Genomic DNA, 17,670 nt, shown 5'->3' on the forward strand with positions numbered 1-17,670 from the left:
TTTTAATCCCTTCTGTTAAGATTATAATTAAATCAAGGTTTTGAATAACTCTTAGCCTGCTTACAGCAACAGCTACCCATGCAACTAGTGTAGACCATGACTAGCCGGTACATCCCTGCTGTCTGATCATGGTCTGCACTATTGGCTATTCAGTTGGTACTTACTTTGAAATTCTCCCTAAAGATGATAAATGGTTATGTCCAGATAGAAAAATGGACAAGTTCATCTAAGATATTTAGCAGGTCAAGGGTTAATGACTTTTATTGTTTGAAATGCTGTTTTAATTTTATACCATATTGTGACCACTAGAAGGCAAATAAATGTTCCATCTTAAAATATGTGTTTTGTTTTGTTCTCTTTCTTGACCAGAGATTATCTTTTCAGTCAATACTCGGTTACCTCCGAAGGTCAGATTGTAACATTAAAGGGACTTCACTGAGGTGTTTTGACATGATGGGACTGCTCACGTTTAAATCATGTATATCTATCATTAGATTTGCTAAACACATCTTGCCTGCTGTGCACATCCAACATATTACTCGGACCTCTTCTATGCCACTCTGCAACTACATAGGTCATCTGATTAAACGAAATAAAGATTAAAGAAAACAATCAGGTTAGATGAATATGGTTATTGATAATAATTTTAAAGTAATATGGTTATTGATAATAATTTAAAGTATTATGGTTATTGATAATAATTTAAAAGTATTATGGTTATTGATAATAATTTAAAAGTATTATGGTTATTGATAATAATTTAAAAGTACAGTCATAATGGTCTACCAATGTTTGTAGACATGCTTGATAACTTCATGCATCTCGGATAGTACCCGTAGATGACCCCGTTCATTATGTACATTTCATGTCCATGTACACTGCCCATAATGTATACTGGGGACTGCCAGCGTTTATCTATGAAAGAAATTAAAATTTAGGCTTTTGGATCTCGGTTAAGTTCCTTGCATTAAAAGAGGCAAGTGATGTAGTGTTTGAAATTGTTATTGACTAAAGCTGAAAGAAAAGAAATCTGCAAATTTTGTAGTATGTATTTCATATTGGATTGGAACATCATGCTATACAAATGTATTATATATGAAATATAATTCTGCCAAAAAGAAATATATAAATTATATATATACGGTATAAGCTATTTTAATTTGTATTAATGACTTAAGCTTGATTTTTTTGTACGTAAAGTTTTTTTAAGCGTTGTTACTAGCTCTACAGTCTTATTTTGTTCATTTACTAGCTCCTTGCTGTAACTGCAATTAAGGCTATGATTAGTTTGAATAAACTGCTCGGCTTCTTTGACAACAGGGTCACTTAGATATATGTTAAAGCCTGCAATGAAGGGTATTATCGTCTTCACATCCGTAATTAACATGACTATTTCCCCCGTCACTTAGCTGTTCTGATTTAACACTGCCACTTTGTCCATAATCCACAGATTCAATATACTTGTGTTTTCTTTCACTTGAACTTGTATCTGCCTCTTTTGATATGTTGTTTATTGCACGTGCATAGTTTGGTTCTGTCACATTTTCATCACAGCAGTCATTTGAATGTGCTTCTAACTTTACATTGTCTGTAAGTTTAGCCCATTCCTAGAAAGAAAGTTATTCATATTATATTAATCATTATTATAAAGAGATCTTTTCACCATGGTACGTACACAATTAAGTACAAATTTCTTTTGAATTTTAACATGGCTTATAATCGTGTTCATCGATTGATTGATTGATTGATTGATTGATTGATTCTGCCTTCCAAACAAGTCAAGGACAATATCAATGTTATGAAAATAATTCAATTTTAGGTATCAGATATATTTCAAGCATAATACCTGAAGTTCTCCAGAAGCAAAAACAGCAAATATTATAGTTCCAACCACGTCGAAACCAGCACACACGTAAAATACGTTACGCCACTCGGAGGCACTTGCCTGGAATAAGTGATAAATTAGAATGACATTAATATTGATTTTTGTATTACATTTTCCCCATTATATCTTGTAGTATTTGGCTATTACAGTTTGTTTCTTGATCTACATATACCGGGGTGGTCCGGGAAATATAGCTTTGCCGGCTTCATCCTTAGCTCTGTCGGGAACGACCGGGGTGACACCGGGGAAGCACCGTAGCTCTGTCGGCACAAACCGGGGATGATCCGGGGTATGATACAGCTGGCAGAGCCCCGGTGAATGCTGGCAGAGCCCGGTGAATGCCGGCAGAGCCCCGGAGGATGACGATGGAGCTACGGTTGATCCCGGTAAAGCCCGGTTCATTTCAAAAGAATCACGACAATTTGCGATGATTGCACTTGTTTGTATTAAAACCCTTCCCATTTCCCTTCTATCCAGTCTTGCATAAGGATTTTTTAGAAAATCATCATGAATTACTGTTCTGGAACAATAGATATTATATTAAATAAAAAATATGTTTAAATGTTATCATTTTCGCGCGTTTTCAATCCACCGGGACTCTGCCTGGATCGCCCTGCATGGGCTCTGCCTGGATCGACCGGGGCTCTGCCTGGGTCAACCTGGGCTCTTCCGGCGTCAACCGGGGAAGCACCGGCATGAACCGTAGCTGCACCTGGGCTCTGCCTGGATGGTCCGGAGCGCATCCTGAGTGGTTAGTTGGAAATTACCGTAGTGCTGCCGGGGTAAGTGTGTCCGCAACAATAATTTCACCCCGGATCGTCCCGGATCATTTAGTAACTTACCGGTGTGGTCCTGGGCTCTGCCGGGAGTAAGTTAGACCGCAGCTTAACCACTGAGCATGTCCCGCCCTAGTCTGTCCCGTTTTTAATATGGTTTATATACTCGGGGAAGTGTGCGCTTGCATGTCTAGGTTACTTAGAAATTCTGTATACAAAGGCAGTACAGTGCCAAAGTTAGTGCATGTATCAATATTTACAGAAATATATTAACCATATAATGGTTGATTTGTATTGAGATTTGATAATTATCAGAAGTTTGGTTACGTGTATATAGCGGCAGGGTGTTGAGTAAAAGTTATTTTTTTTACTCGTTACGTGACCAATTATCAATATTTGATGGCTCATCTCATCTATGGATCAAGAAAAAGGTTGAAGACTGCATGGACCCTCCGCAACGTCATATGACCTTATTCCATTCAAACCTTAAAAAGTGTCCAAAGACAAATGTGTATTTACAAAAATACACAATTCTTCAACTTTTATTTTTCATCCCTCAGCTGTTTGCATGTTACAAAAAGTTCTGATAACAATAAAATTCCAATTAAGTATAAACCACCCAACAGTCAATATATTTCTGCACATTTTGATACTAAATATGCCAATAGTTTTCTTATATCAGTATACAAAATTTCCTTGTAACCAAGTGCACACTTTCTTTTACAAGTGCACGAGAAGAATATCAGGATGATACATGATTCTCAATATACTATCTTAAAATTTTTATTTCTGAAATTCTTGTGACAAGTTATTTGGCTCATTACTCCTAAATGAAATAATAAATGTAATAGATCAATTCAGGGTAATGAATTACAGTGGAAAAATGAAAAGCGGAATATGATACATACGTTTGGTGTAAGATATCCCACTAATAATGGCGCAGTCATTCCTGTCAGTGCAGCTGAAGTGTTTGTTATTCCAAACAAGACTCCCGCATACCTAGATTGATGTAAAACAAATGTATATATGCTAGCTATGGTGGCTGATTTGGTACGCTTTTGTGCGCCTAGTTGGCGCTAGCGACAACACGACAAAGCGCCAAACGGCGCGTTGTCACACTGTCGTCTTGTCGCCCTGTCGCTAGCAACAACACGCCATTTGAAGCGCTAAACGGCGCGTTGTTGCACTGTCGTCTTGTCGTCCTGTCTCTAGCGCGGCACGCCAAACGGCGCGTTGTCGTGCGGCCCCTTTTTTGCGATATCGCCCTGTCGCTTGGCTTATAAACCAATCCTTCAATTTGAATCGAGCGACAATGTGACATCGTGACAACACGCCGTTTGACGCTTCGTCGTGTTGTCGCTAACGCCAACGCTACGCACAAAAGCGTACCATATCAGCCAACATAGCTAACTGATATAATACTTTTTTTTCAAACAAATGTAAATGTTTATAGATATAATACTTTTTTTCAAATTAGAAAAGGCCAATTTCTGTTCAAACAACCAATGTTTACAGATATAATAACTTTTTCAAATGAAACGTTGTTAGGGGAATCATTTTTAATACTTGTGTGTAGTGCGATTTATTTTCTCTTCAAATACATTTTAGAGATTTAAATTTTTATATTCATGAAATCGCGCCCTCGTTGAGCCGACATCAACTTGTCATCATATAGATAACTCCAACCAATTTAGAATCAATATAGGTCTCGGCTTATCTAAAGTATACTGCCTATAATCAGTTACTTACTATTATAAAATCATAATATAATTTCTATTTAACAGATATGCCTAGGAACGTGGATAAAAGTAAATATAATGTATACTATTTTGATGTAAAAATTTAAATTAAAAATGTACGCAGGTGCAAAGTCCACGTGGTTGACCATATATCCAGCACGCCCGAGTCCCATGAAGGTCATTGCTAAAGACAACAATATTACTGCTAATGTTCTATGATCACATGCACAAAAACCTGTTCCAATTAAACATGTTGCAGCACCCATAAAACCTGAAATATATGTGAATCATTTGCTTTCCGAAACCCAAAATAAACAGATGTGCATATCCGTAACCACAGGAACTTGAAATTCTATCAATATCAACAGTTATATCCAAAAAATACAGATACAGATACAGATTTTAATACTATATAGCCCGGGGTATTTTTGGATAGTATTGTTAATTTATTGATTATTCGATAGAATTTCAAGTTCCTTCGGTAACTTTATTGAGACATCAGATAACGTTATATTTCTAATTGAATGTATCTTGATTAAAATACAAAGTTTACTTTAGCAATAAAATATTCAAGTCTGGCAGTTGAATAAAATATTTGACTTTTTTCAGACTAATATTGTGACAACTATTATGCCCTAACATGAAACAAAAATGCATTTTTATGTATACTTATACATTTGTATTCAAATAAAACATAAGCAATAATTGCATGTTTGTATATTGAATTAATCGTGAGATTTACTGAATAAAATCATTTCAACATTAAAAAACAAAAAACAAAAACAAAACAAAAAAACAGCATATACCTTACATAAATGTATTTGCAACTAAATGTGATACGATGCCAACCTTTTCATTATTATGTAAGATCATTTCAGGATGTATACTCTTTATCATAGTTCACTTACTGCATGTTTGAAAAGTCTTTCTCGTGGCAGTTGTTGATAAATATTTTCTAGATCTAAGAAAGTCAGCGAATTGGCCTGACAATATTCCTGACAAAAACTGACAAATGTAGGGTACCGCTGACAATACCCCATTCTGAAATTACAAACGAAACATGTTGCATATCATATAAAAGGTAAAGGTCTTGTTTATTATAGTGTCACCCCTACTGTAAGGGCCAGCCATTTCTGACTTATGAGACACCTTTTGCTTGCATATCATGAACCTCCCAACTCCTACCACTATGCAAGGCACCAGGCGGATAGAAATCGGTAACCATTCATTTTAAATACCTCGTGGCTCACGAAGCGGCCATTTCGGAACGAGTCCCACGAGAAACGTTCATCCTTGAATTACGCCTTAACCACTAGGCCAACAGTACCGGTTACAGTACGCCTTCATATTTGTGGACAACATTTCTACATAACATACATAAAATATCTTATTTAAAACAAGCTAGCTAGGAGATGATATTTTTAGTTAAATATTACTCATATTCCGTTTCTGTCATATCTTTGGCATGGCAACGCTGGTAAAACTCTCTTCGTCTAGATAAGTGCATACTCCAAGGCATAAACGTTGGCCAACAATGGTGGTGATCAAATCATGCCAATCGAAATGATAATTGTCGATAACTCTTTCAGGTAATCACTTCGTTTAAACAATTATATGAACTTACACTTTTTATATCAAAATGAAGAACGTCTTTCATAAATGTTGGTATATTTGTGAGCAGTGTAGCGTTCGTCCAGTTGTTACACACGTGGGCTGTCAAACAAGCGAACAGACACGGTGACTTTATTATAGACAACCAAGGCACGATGGTATACTGAAAAAAAAGCATGAAGAAAGATGAGGCGATAATCAACTAATGAATTTTATACTGAACAATTTGAATTTAAACAAAAACAAGATTGCCACTCATCCAATATTACATAATTATGAGAAACAACAAAGAGACGCTAATCTGCCAGAAAATTATCAAATTTTGAAATCTCGGCAATATTCACTTGATGAAATCCCTCGGGGAAAGGTACGAGAAAATGTGAACGCCTAGCCATCTACCGACATTCACCAATCTACCAACCACAATTTTCCGTTGGAAAAGTTTGATTATTTAATGAAAGAATTACTATTTATAAACATGTGGTTTTATAGTACCGTATTCTTTTTGCCATGACTAATACTGTCAATGATGTAGAATTTTTCAGCTGCTGTTATTCTCGGGTGTGATGCCGGGTTATTGGCAACAAATAACAGCCATAACCCCGTCCATATTATCCCGAGAGAGCCTGAAATGATGTATTTCATATGATTAAATCTTAATAAGTCTAGAAAGTTGCGTGATGCTTTGTAAAAAATATTTTAAAATGTTACATGCAAGTAAAAAAATTTCTAACTCACAATATCACCTTAATTCACTTTTAACAGTTTATCTTAATTTTGAACTTGTTCTTAAAGATAGAACTTTCTTTGAGACTATTACTGTCATAACTTATACTATAATTACTATCTTAATATACAAATATAAAATACAAAAACAAGATTGTTATATTTTTTATTTTTTTTTGTTTGGTTTTATGGCGCACCAACACAATTTAGGTCATATGGCGCCGAAAGTTTGCCTAACCTTTTACAAACTTAAATCAACACCAGGGGTCAAAACCATCTCGCCTAACTTTTTGTATCTAAATGTGTTCGCCTGATTTCATTGACGTTATATTTATAAATGTATAAAAGCATTGGGTTTGGACAATTGGTCATGATTTGTGAACTGGGTGGGCCAAATACTTTTATTCTTTTATTTATGACCTTTTTTACAGAACGATCTATGAAAAGCAACGATTTATTTTCTCCGATTTTTTATGTGAAATTTCATATTTTCACTAGTGGCTTTTATCCAATTTCGTGGAGTAAGCCAATTGCACTTTAAGTACCTGATATGAAAAAAAGGGACTCTAACAAAATAAATAGTTGCAGGGATATTGCGGTAACAAGTTTTTATTTAAATCAGTTAGTCTAGATAATTTACCTCCTAAATGGTCACAGTCTATATTTTTCAACTGATAGTCAGTACAATCATAAAGTTAGATTGTTTCGTAATTCTTACCTGTTATATAAAATATAGAGCCCCAGCCACTGTCGAATCCATAAGCACACAGTACACCGGAAGTGCTAAATGTCAAAACATTTCCAAATGTGGCGCCTTAAAATTTAATTAACAAATGACATGTATTTTTCAAAAACTCTTAGTTCCTTTATTTGGTTTAATCTAGTTGTGTTTTCTTAAAATTTGTCGATAAAAAGACACTTATTTGCTTTTGGATCGTTATAATCTTTTAGAACTTTTGCCACCTTGGCAGTCCTCAGACTTTATACAGTTGGTGCATTACTTATATATCTAAATATTGAAATTCCTCAACTGCGAATAAACTGTTAAACCCAATTTAAAATAGTGTAAATCTTAGAGCAATAAATAAAAAAAATCACCAGATAAAGGGATAAACCAGCAAGTCACGATTTTACATAATAGCATTAACTGGTTCCCTTGGGTTTGGTAACCAGTTTTCTATTAAAGTAAGCCTACAGGTTCTGAATATAATGGTTTTCCAGTTGCATGGAGTCACAAAATAGAGCACAATCTTGACTAACCTGCATAACAAAGCGCCGTGAGTTTACTTCTCTCTAAAGGCGGTGCCCACTGCCCCCACATGTCATGCATTGCAGGAAACGTCATTGCCTACATATTGTTATATGAATATATGTATGATACATACAACAAAAAGATGTTATTTGGAAAAGAATCAAAATACATGTATGTTTTTTGTTGTTTTTTCGTTGTTTTTTGTTGTTGTTTTTTTATCTATTTTACAAATGTATCTCTTTAGCTAGAACATGTATTAAGCGTTGCATTTAAAATTATAATATTATATTGAGTTTCAGTTGTAAAACTTAATTCCAAGTTATTGACGATACACTGAAGTCGATGGCATAACATCCAACTGGAGCCTCTTCACTAGATGTTTCGTTTTTTTTTATTTTACCAATTTATCTTTATAAAATTCAATTCCTAAATAAATGCTTTCTCATATGCTGTGATGGTAATTGCCTCTTTCAACCATTCATTCATTGACGATTAACAATAAACAAATGACACAGTAAATCATAAAACAGGTATATCCTTTTCAAGGAAACCTCAAACCCCTTATATTTATAAAAGTTTTAAAAAATGGAAAAAATAGTTTTGAGCTGGAAGTGTTCAGCACAAGGCAAATATTGTTCTTGTTAAAAGAAACATTCAGCTTTCATACTTACAGAAAACAAACCAATACAAACTCGGAGAGCAAACAAAAGGTAAACACTGGTACGGGAACATAATGGAACAAGTAATGTCAAAACAGATGAAGCAAATATTGAAATGAACAAAACTCTCTTCCCGCCGAACCTAGGAAACAAAACGCAAGACATTGAACTAGTGTTCAAAAGTTGTTACCTAAAATTAAAGAAGCTCCACTGAAGTCCAAAAACCAAAAAATAAAAACATACAATCAAAGTCTAACATTTTTCTGAGAAAATAAAAAGGAAGACACTAAAGAAGTATACACAGGATTAAATTGAAAAATCGAAATTTAGTGCGATTCTTGACCTGATTTTAGTTATTTAAAGCGTTGAAACGCTTTTCTTTTATAGGTCAATTTGCACAATAAAGGATATTATTTTGGAGCGAACGGTCTGACACTTTGCACATAAAGCTACAAATGGTATGAACATCTGGAAACAAAATTTACAGAAACTTCATGTCAAAAACAAACCTCAGTGGAGTCCCTTTAATTTTATCAAGGTTTTTTTATCATTATTATTAAATTTTAATATTTTTAGTTACAGCAAAAGATCAATTTGTCTTATTAATTTTACTGTTTTATTATCGCAGACAAAGTTGTCAAAAATGTATACAATTGAAATAAACAGGTGTATGTATTATATCAACTATCAACTTAACATAAAACAAACCCCCAAATATGATTGCTTCATAACTTCAAAGAATGTCATGTACAAGGATATAGATATGAAGGAAAAATTAGAAAATTATCAAAGTTGTTTGCCTCGTTGACAAAAACACAGAATAACATGCAGCACAGACCATAAGACGCTGTGACATTGTGTTTCTTACCTAAAATATTCTGTAAAATTAGAGACCAATAATGTTGCAGATCAAGACCAATTTAAAAAAGGACCATGTTGCAGTTGAAGGATTAAATATTTTTCTAAACTTTGATGGTAAACATATTTAATTTCCTTTAACATATAGCAACATAAATTGAAAACATTATGAGAGAAGTGTCCTTATCACGTACCTGTGTGCCAGCCAGCCTCCTGGAATTTGAGTTATAATATACCCGTAATAAAACGATGCCAGTATAAGTTCCTTTGTTGCCACATCCCATTCCAATTCAGCTCTCTAAATAATATAAGAACAATTGGGATACATGTATATCATAAACTGTAGTTTTTTCATTTCATTTCCAGTAGGTCTATATGAACAATCAAACATTGAATTCTTTTAACCGATCTGGAATAAGTAATCCAATGTTTTAAATTTCAACAGCAACAAACATATATAATTGTATTTTAAGAATCATTTTCGACAGTTTTGCTGAAAATCTGTTGGATTACGAATTTATACAAATACGTTTGCAATACAACCAAAGTGCTCAATTACAATGTAGCTCTGAATGTCAATCTGACTAGATTAATATATCTTAAGTAAGGTCTTTGCCCTTGAATTTTAATACTGTATGTATGCCAAAGTACCTTTGCAGTTCTTTTACAGCCATATTGATCTGTTAACTAAATATCAGAATGATTCGAATCCGTTTTAATTTTTCAGTTCCCTAAATTGTCACACTTTTGAATATATCAAATATTTGATTACAATATGTATGTAATTGCAATTTAAGACTAAGTCGATGACGTCAAAATATTTTTACGTCACTTGAATGCGATGCTTCTTCCTCTTCTTTGATACAATTCAAATCAAATCCTTTTGGCAAAACAGTCCCGTTAGTATAATTCTTCAATCCTTAAAATGAAATAGCGTTCATAAGACATATTGATAAAATATGACTAAATGACAAAAATATGACAGATAGAATTAATACAATATCATATTATTAATTGAAATCTTATAGAATCTTAAATGAAAGGGCCTATAAAAAATATGTTGACCAAAAATAGCCTTAACGCGGTGAACAAACAACGCTTTAATTCTGATTTCTAAACAAAAAAATACAACAATGCATGTAAAGCTAAGAATAACCTGTATCCAAGTATAAATATAAATATCATTTGAATACAGATTAAAATAATGATGACATTACTTATCTGTTATCTGCAAATGGAGTTTATGGTGATGGCGATTATGATATTATAAAAGTGAGACTTATATAGGAAATTGGCAAACAGACAGACATTATAGAATGTAATGGTGAATGATTACTCGATATGTTGAGGCAATACTTGTTAACGTGTTCCAGCCTAACATCGCAATATAAATATCTGCTATAGGCCTTAGATATGTATGACAAAGAGCTGGACATTATTCTTACATAAGAAGACAATATCAAAGATTGCCATAAAGGAAATAACTTTCTTTATATGAATTAAAAAAAACGTGTTTCCAATTCTGAATGTTATTTAAGTTAATAATTATATCACCTTTGATGGCATCAAAGTCTATTTTTGGAGTCTTCACCATGCAAACGACCGCTACGCTCAGATTTACTCGCAAAGAGTTGAAGACGGCGAATCCAAAAAAGCCAACGTAGGCAAGAATCCATCTCTGTGAACAACATCCGGGAACTCGAACATCTTATGGGATATTAAAAATAACAATGTCGTCAATAATACAAATATATTGCCAAAAAGAGAAAATGGGAAACCCTAAAGAAATTCTAAAACGGAAAAATTGAAAACGTTGCATGCTCGGTTTGTTTAAGCCTGTTTATGGACGATACTGTCAATTGCAAACTACCCTAGTACCGGCTTAAGTAAAATTCAACATTTAAGCACGAAAATGGTGAAGTTTTGAATTTAGAAACATCCGCAGTTGTGTTCATACGGCGGTTATCAAGGAACCTTCAATGTGACACGTTAGTGCCACATGTGCATATGAACTTGTGCACGCTTTATGGATACTAAAACCCTAATATTTTATCATATCACATTTGTAGGCATATTTTAAGGCATATTTATATAAATATATATTTTAAGTATTTTAATTTGGGAATCGAAGTGCTTTCACGTTAGCTTAAATTACTTTATTTATATACTATTTATGTTATTATCATCTAACATGCTTTCTAATTTTTTTAATCAAAAGATGATAATAATAAGAGTTGCCTCTTAAAAAGTTAAGGAAGCATATCAAAAGTAAGAGAACGAACTATCATAATATCATATATGAAGAAAGCAAAACAAAAAAAAGCGTTATTATCATTGGACCAATGTTCTCATTTCAAGATAACACAGTTAACACTATCATACGTAACCCTTGAAAATCCAGCATTTTGTCATCTTTATGTGTTTTTTGTACAAATATTTAACCATTTTTATTCGTGACTTTATATGATAGCTCGTTGACGAAGTATAAATAAAATGAATGTGTATGGTTTATTTTTGGATAACACTGTCCCTTTTCTAGGACAACGAAAGATAGAATTCATTTTATTTGTCTTATTAAATGGACGAACTATTATTTATGCTCATAACCTTGTTTTTGTCTTTGATCACGAGTAAATGATGGATATACATATATATTCATGTATTTAAGAAAATAACGTTTTTCAAAAAAAATAATCTTTTAAGTAAGTAGTTTATTTCGACACGTAAGCTGACAACATCAATTAACAACATTCAGTTTGGTTAATTTCTTCCATTCAGTTTGACAGTGACTACTGACGGCGAAAGGTGGTGTCCTTTGAAATTACAAGTACTAAGATTATTTTGCATAAACTATGAAACAATGTATATAGACGCACACACACCCGCTGAGATATTTAAATATATCTAGTTTAGTGACATTGTAATATATTTCTTTCACTTTTTTGTGGCTAAAGCAGCAATTCGCTATATTAGTTTACATATATCACATAGGTATTGTTAACAAACTACCCTATATCTTACATAAGTTGACGTAAGTCTACCACTATAATTTTAATAATTTTAATTATTCTGTTGTATTAAACGGCGAACTAACGCTTTCTTTTTATTAATTCAGACGTCCTTTTAAAATAATACTTTATCATTTATTCATATTTTTTATTTATTCTTATTCATTTTATTTTTTAATTAAAAAATACATTTGTTTTGACTTGCAGTGATTTAAAGAAGTAAAAATTTATTTTCAAATCAGGTTTATATCGTTGCAAAGAATGACTACTCCCTGAAGTTGCAATGGCAAATCAAAGCAAATGAAAACGGATTGTTTTGTTGTTGTTGTTGTTGTTGTTGTTTTTGTTGTTGTTGGTTTTTTTTTTCAAAGGAAGACTTGATATAATTATTTCATTTCCGTGTCAAATTAACCAAAATTTATATTGCCTTTATTGTAACATAATATTATTTTTGTATTAAAGCAACCGATGATCTAATGTTATTCAAGCTAGAGTCTAAGTTGTGATGGCCATTCAAAGAGAAAATGAAAAGTATCGTGTATTTGCGGCGATATAGAGAAATACTTGACATTGTTTTCCGCTTTTGTGTCAGCTCCATGCTAAATTGTTGTTATTTTACACTCGAACGAAGTTTAAAACATATATAAGCTGAAATACATTCACATTGTACTAGGTGGTGAAAGCATTTCTTAACCGTGTTAACATGCTCGCGTTGGTGTAATATTTTTGTAAACCTGCACATGGTGTCACAGGGCATTTGTCAAAATGCAAGTCCCACGGAGAATATATCTTATAAATTATCACGCGGCATTTAATATTGAAACAAACATGAATTTTCTGTTTACATCTTGCGGAGATGATGCAATTGTAATTTGTGTAAAACAAGGACAATGATCACGATCGACCTTTTTACAAAACAAGTCTTAACCAAAACAAGTCTTTACCAAAACAAGTCTTAACCAAAACAAGTCTTAACCAAAACAAGTCTTAACCAAAACAAGTCTTTTATAAAACAAGTCTCTGTTCGAGGAAAACTTCTATTTATAATACATTGCAATATGAAGTAACAGAAATACTTATAGTTTTATCCAACAAAATCACATCACATATATGAGACAAACATGAATTATTTAAAATGGATTGGATCCGAAAGTTAGCTTATAAAGGCCTAAGTACTGTGTGGCGGCTGTAATAAGTTGCTCTGTACTGCATCTCAAGGTTGTTATATTTTCTGGTCATGTGTGGCCATTTTGTGTCAAGGACTGAATTCTTCCTAGACCGGTGCTAGTGGGCGTGAGAAATGCTGGATTTTACATTATCTCTCATGAACATAATCAAACTGAGCCTGCAAGTCACTTCCTTTTTTCTCTTTCTATGGATCTCCATTTTCAAAAACTTAAATATTAGATTAAACATAAAAAAGAATCATACTAAATTAGTATTTTAGTCTGTAAGTTACTTCAATGCATATGATTAAGTAATGCTTTTATAGAGAATGCAAATGCATGCAGAAACTAATTCAATTTTAATCCTTAATCTGCTGAAACTTTGTTATTTATTCTGTCAGCTTTGAATTTGGAACAGTACATTCTAAGTTAATTGGAACTAATAATATCGAAACACAAAAACATAAGCTACCAATAGAAATGTCAAAAAGGTTACTCATAGGACAATCATCTGAACAATATTTGACTTCTGTTGATTTTTACGTACAGGTATAGTGATTGAGTATTTTTGTGATAGTCAAAATACTACTTTGTTTAAAGAAGGAACTCTTTTTTGTTTCTAAGGTATAATTAATGTGCCTTTCAGCGTAAAGATCAATTTAAAGATAAACGTATCTTTACAAAATTATGTCGAAATTCATCAGAACAAACTGAGATCTAAACACGTAGTTACAGGTATAAGTGTATTCAATATTTCATTTAGAATTATATTGATAACCTTCCTAAAGTTTTTAAAACAATCGAAATAAATTATTAATAAGTCAATCAATTATCAATCATGTGCAATTTATCTGAGGAATTGCCAATGTTATGTAAAACCGAAATTACAAAACATTAGATGATATAACATTCAAAAGAAAATCATTTCACTAAAAGACAATTTCTGAAACATTAAGTAAGGATTTTTCCCATTGTACAAATAATTGTCCTCATTTATTAAACACAAATTTAACCAAAGAAATGAAAACGACTTTTACTCTGAAGTAAAGGGAAACCTCTCTTTAATAAATGTTTTAATATGGATTTATAGCATGTCAGCACGTTACCAAATCAGTGTTAAATGTGAAATAATTGATTAACGTGAACAAAGTGGTATTTTGTCTTCTTGGCGAAAACACTAAATCGTTACAAGTTTATTAATGACCAAATGCAAAACATATTGTTCAGCTTCATAGTGCCATTCGGAAAACATAATATCAGACTGCACAGAAAAATAAAAATTGTAAACATTTTGGGGACTTAAATAGCATTTAATAATTAAAATGTTATTACATTAATTGAAACAAAAAATATAAAGCATACTTATGCAAAATAGTTAATTATTTTTTGTAATTTTATTTAATTAATTCTTTTTACCCTTTACTTAGTACTTTATATTCAACAAAATTCTGTTTCTTTTTACCGTTAATTGGCAATTTATCCTTTACACCCATTCTGTCTTTAACAAGCACTAAACGTTTAAATCCGTATACAATATGATTTAGTTGTGCAAATGTCCTTCTTCAATCTATTAAAGTTATGCTTTTATTTATGTAATGCAATTCCTTTCCAAGATGATGATTGCAAAATATATTCTTGTAGCGGAACGGACAGAAAGCATGACCGTCCAGCGGAAACGATTTTTTTCGCTGACATGTATGCGCGCTAAATATGAAAAGTGATGATTTTTTATATTAAGTTAAAAAGAATGAGTACGCTGTTTATATAAATAATAAGTGAGAAGTATTTGCATTTATTTTTATCATTCAGGCAGTAAACCAGAAACTTGACGGGACGTTTTATTTTAAGGTCACCAGGAAACTGTAATTGTGACATAATTGTCTATGTAAATTAGTTTGCTACTTTCATTTAATATAATGATAAACAACTGGTTTTAGCACGTAGATTATATTAACAGGCGGGGTGGGGGGTAGAATATAATTAATGTGAACAATTTTAAAATTAGTAATGATAAATATATGTATATTACAAAAGTCAAAAGAAAAACACTTTCTTTTGTTTTTCACCAAACCTGACTAAGTTGTTACTCTAATTCATTGTTATTGCCATTTAATACATGAATCATGTTTTATATAAATCATATATAAAACATATAAATTAATAGTAGTTTATGACGTACCTAACTCGAAAAGCACAAGAAAACTTTTGACAAGATAATTTGCCCTAGATATATGACTTTAGTTTTGTTATATTTTCTTTTCATTAAAAGATAATTGAATCAAGCACATTTAGTGTTGTAAATTGAATGCCGTATAGGCCGGTGCTAGGGGGCGTGGGGGATGTTGCAAATTTCCATTATCTCTCATAAATAGAGTCCATCAAACCGAGTCGGCAATTTTCATGTTATACTTGTTGCTTTAATTGCTACCGAGGGATTTCATTTTTCCTGATTTTTTATGTAGCTAGTAGTTGACCGATGCATCAAGTCAGTATGCATTGCTTAATAGCTTGTTATTTCGGATTCAATAAGGTTCGTTGTCATCTAAACCATAAGTGCATTAAATAATTTAAACTAATTCCGTCTTCTGCTTCCCGAAAGATTTTGATACAAAATCAACCATTCAAACCGATACTGCCATTTGTAAACTTCACATTCAATATTGGTAAAGGTAGACGCCGAATACCAGTGGTACAGAACAAGAAACATTTTGCGTGAAAAACAAAACATTCCTGAACCAAGCGGAAAAGGGCGTGTTCCCATACCAGATAAGTCATGTGGTATTGTCAGAATGTAAATATATATAGTTCAGTTTAAATGTTATCAGCAATAACAATAAAGTATTACATTTATTATACTGTATATATGTTAAATTGAGTATATCAAATAATGTGTTACTGCAACAATATCATGTTATTAATTGTTTTGCTGGTCAGTAAACAGTTATTTTTGTCGTTAATATACGCCTGAAAGACACTTCGAACATGCATTAATCGACATACATTAACATCTGTACCCAAATGTTAAATCATAATGCATGTTTTGATGCACGTGTTGGTAAAACATTCTTGTTAAACTGCAAATACTGTCATAGAAGAACAAGTGACAAACTACAAATATTAATTACCTGCACCATTTAACATCAAAATAAAAAGTTTTCTAAGTTTATTTCCTTGTTTGCATAAAAACATTATCGAGAAATTACGTCAAAATGTATTTCGAAAAAATAGTGATTTGCGATAATGAAATGTCTCATGCAGTCAAGAAATATTCATTATGTATTAATTTCAGCACATGCTCTGAAATGGAGAAAATGGGATAAATGCAAAAAACAGTAGTTTTGTCTTGGAAGTAAGACAACATGTGGTTCTTCCAATCCTATAAACAAAACTTATTTGGAGAAAGCAGAATGTCAGATTTTGAACTTAACAATATAATCATCATTCTAATCATATCTGAAACAAAATGATTAAAAATGAATAATTAACATAACATAGGGTGACATTTTCTTCAACTCTGTAATCAAACAGGTGACAGTTTTATAAATTTAAATCAACTGTAACATAAAATGTTTCACATTTTAATTCAATATACATTCCAGTTTGCAATACCATGAGATAAATAAACTCCCGTATTTAGTAAAGAATTTTTTGTTTGGCAATTAAATTTTTTAGGTATCAGTAATTATACTGGTTTCATTGCTGTTTAAGTATATTCCCCTTTGCCAAAATTTATGAAATGTTTTCATACATCCCAATTTGCAAAACCATGAGATAAATTTGCTCCCGTATTTAGTAAAGATTTTTTTTCTTGGTTATTAAATTATTTAGGAAGTAGTGATTATACGGGTTTTATTTTTGTCGAAGCATATTTCCTGTTTCCATATTTTTCGGCATGTTTTATAAAAGATGAAATGTAAAAAATTTAAATTTACTACTATCACCGCGTCCTTAATTTCACAGATGTATATGGTATGCGCGATTAATTATACT

The 17,670-nt window shown here is 32.3% G+C and overlaps 1 protein-coding gene across 1 annotated transcript; it reads right to left on the minus strand.

Moving 5' to 3' along the window:
• Window positions 1-1,035: 1,035 nt before the first annotated feature.
• LOC132719823 (uncharacterized transporter slc-17.2-like) lies at window positions 1,036-15,394 on the minus strand. Its single transcript, XM_060703745.1, has 14 exons — window positions 15,143-15,394; window positions 11,061-11,213; window positions 10,334-10,425; window positions 9,701-9,804; window positions 8,661-8,790; window positions 7,998-8,085; window positions 7,456-7,551; window positions 6,507-6,637; window positions 6,025-6,174; window positions 5,309-5,441; window positions 4,521-4,671; window positions 3,570-3,660; window positions 1,847-1,945; window positions 1,036-1,607 (listed from the first exon to the last, which is right to left on the minus strand). Exons 1-14 carry the CDS (start codon window positions 15,171-15,173, stop codon window positions 1,338-1,340), a joined length of 1,719 nt encoding a protein of 572 aa, XP_060559728.1. The 5' UTR covers window positions 15,174-15,394; the 3' UTR covers window positions 1,036-1,337.
• Between the last annotated feature and the right edge of the window lie 2,276 nt (window positions 15,395-17,670).

Source organism: Ruditapes philippinarum, unplaced genomic scaffold, assembly GCF_026571515.1.
Source record: "Ruditapes philippinarum isolate M1 unplaced genomic scaffold, ASM2657151v2 ctg3314_1_1_1_1, whole genome shotgun sequence".
In the NCBI taxonomy this organism is placed as follows: domain Eukaryota; kingdom Metazoa; phylum Mollusca; class Bivalvia; order Venerida; family Veneridae; genus Ruditapes; species Ruditapes philippinarum.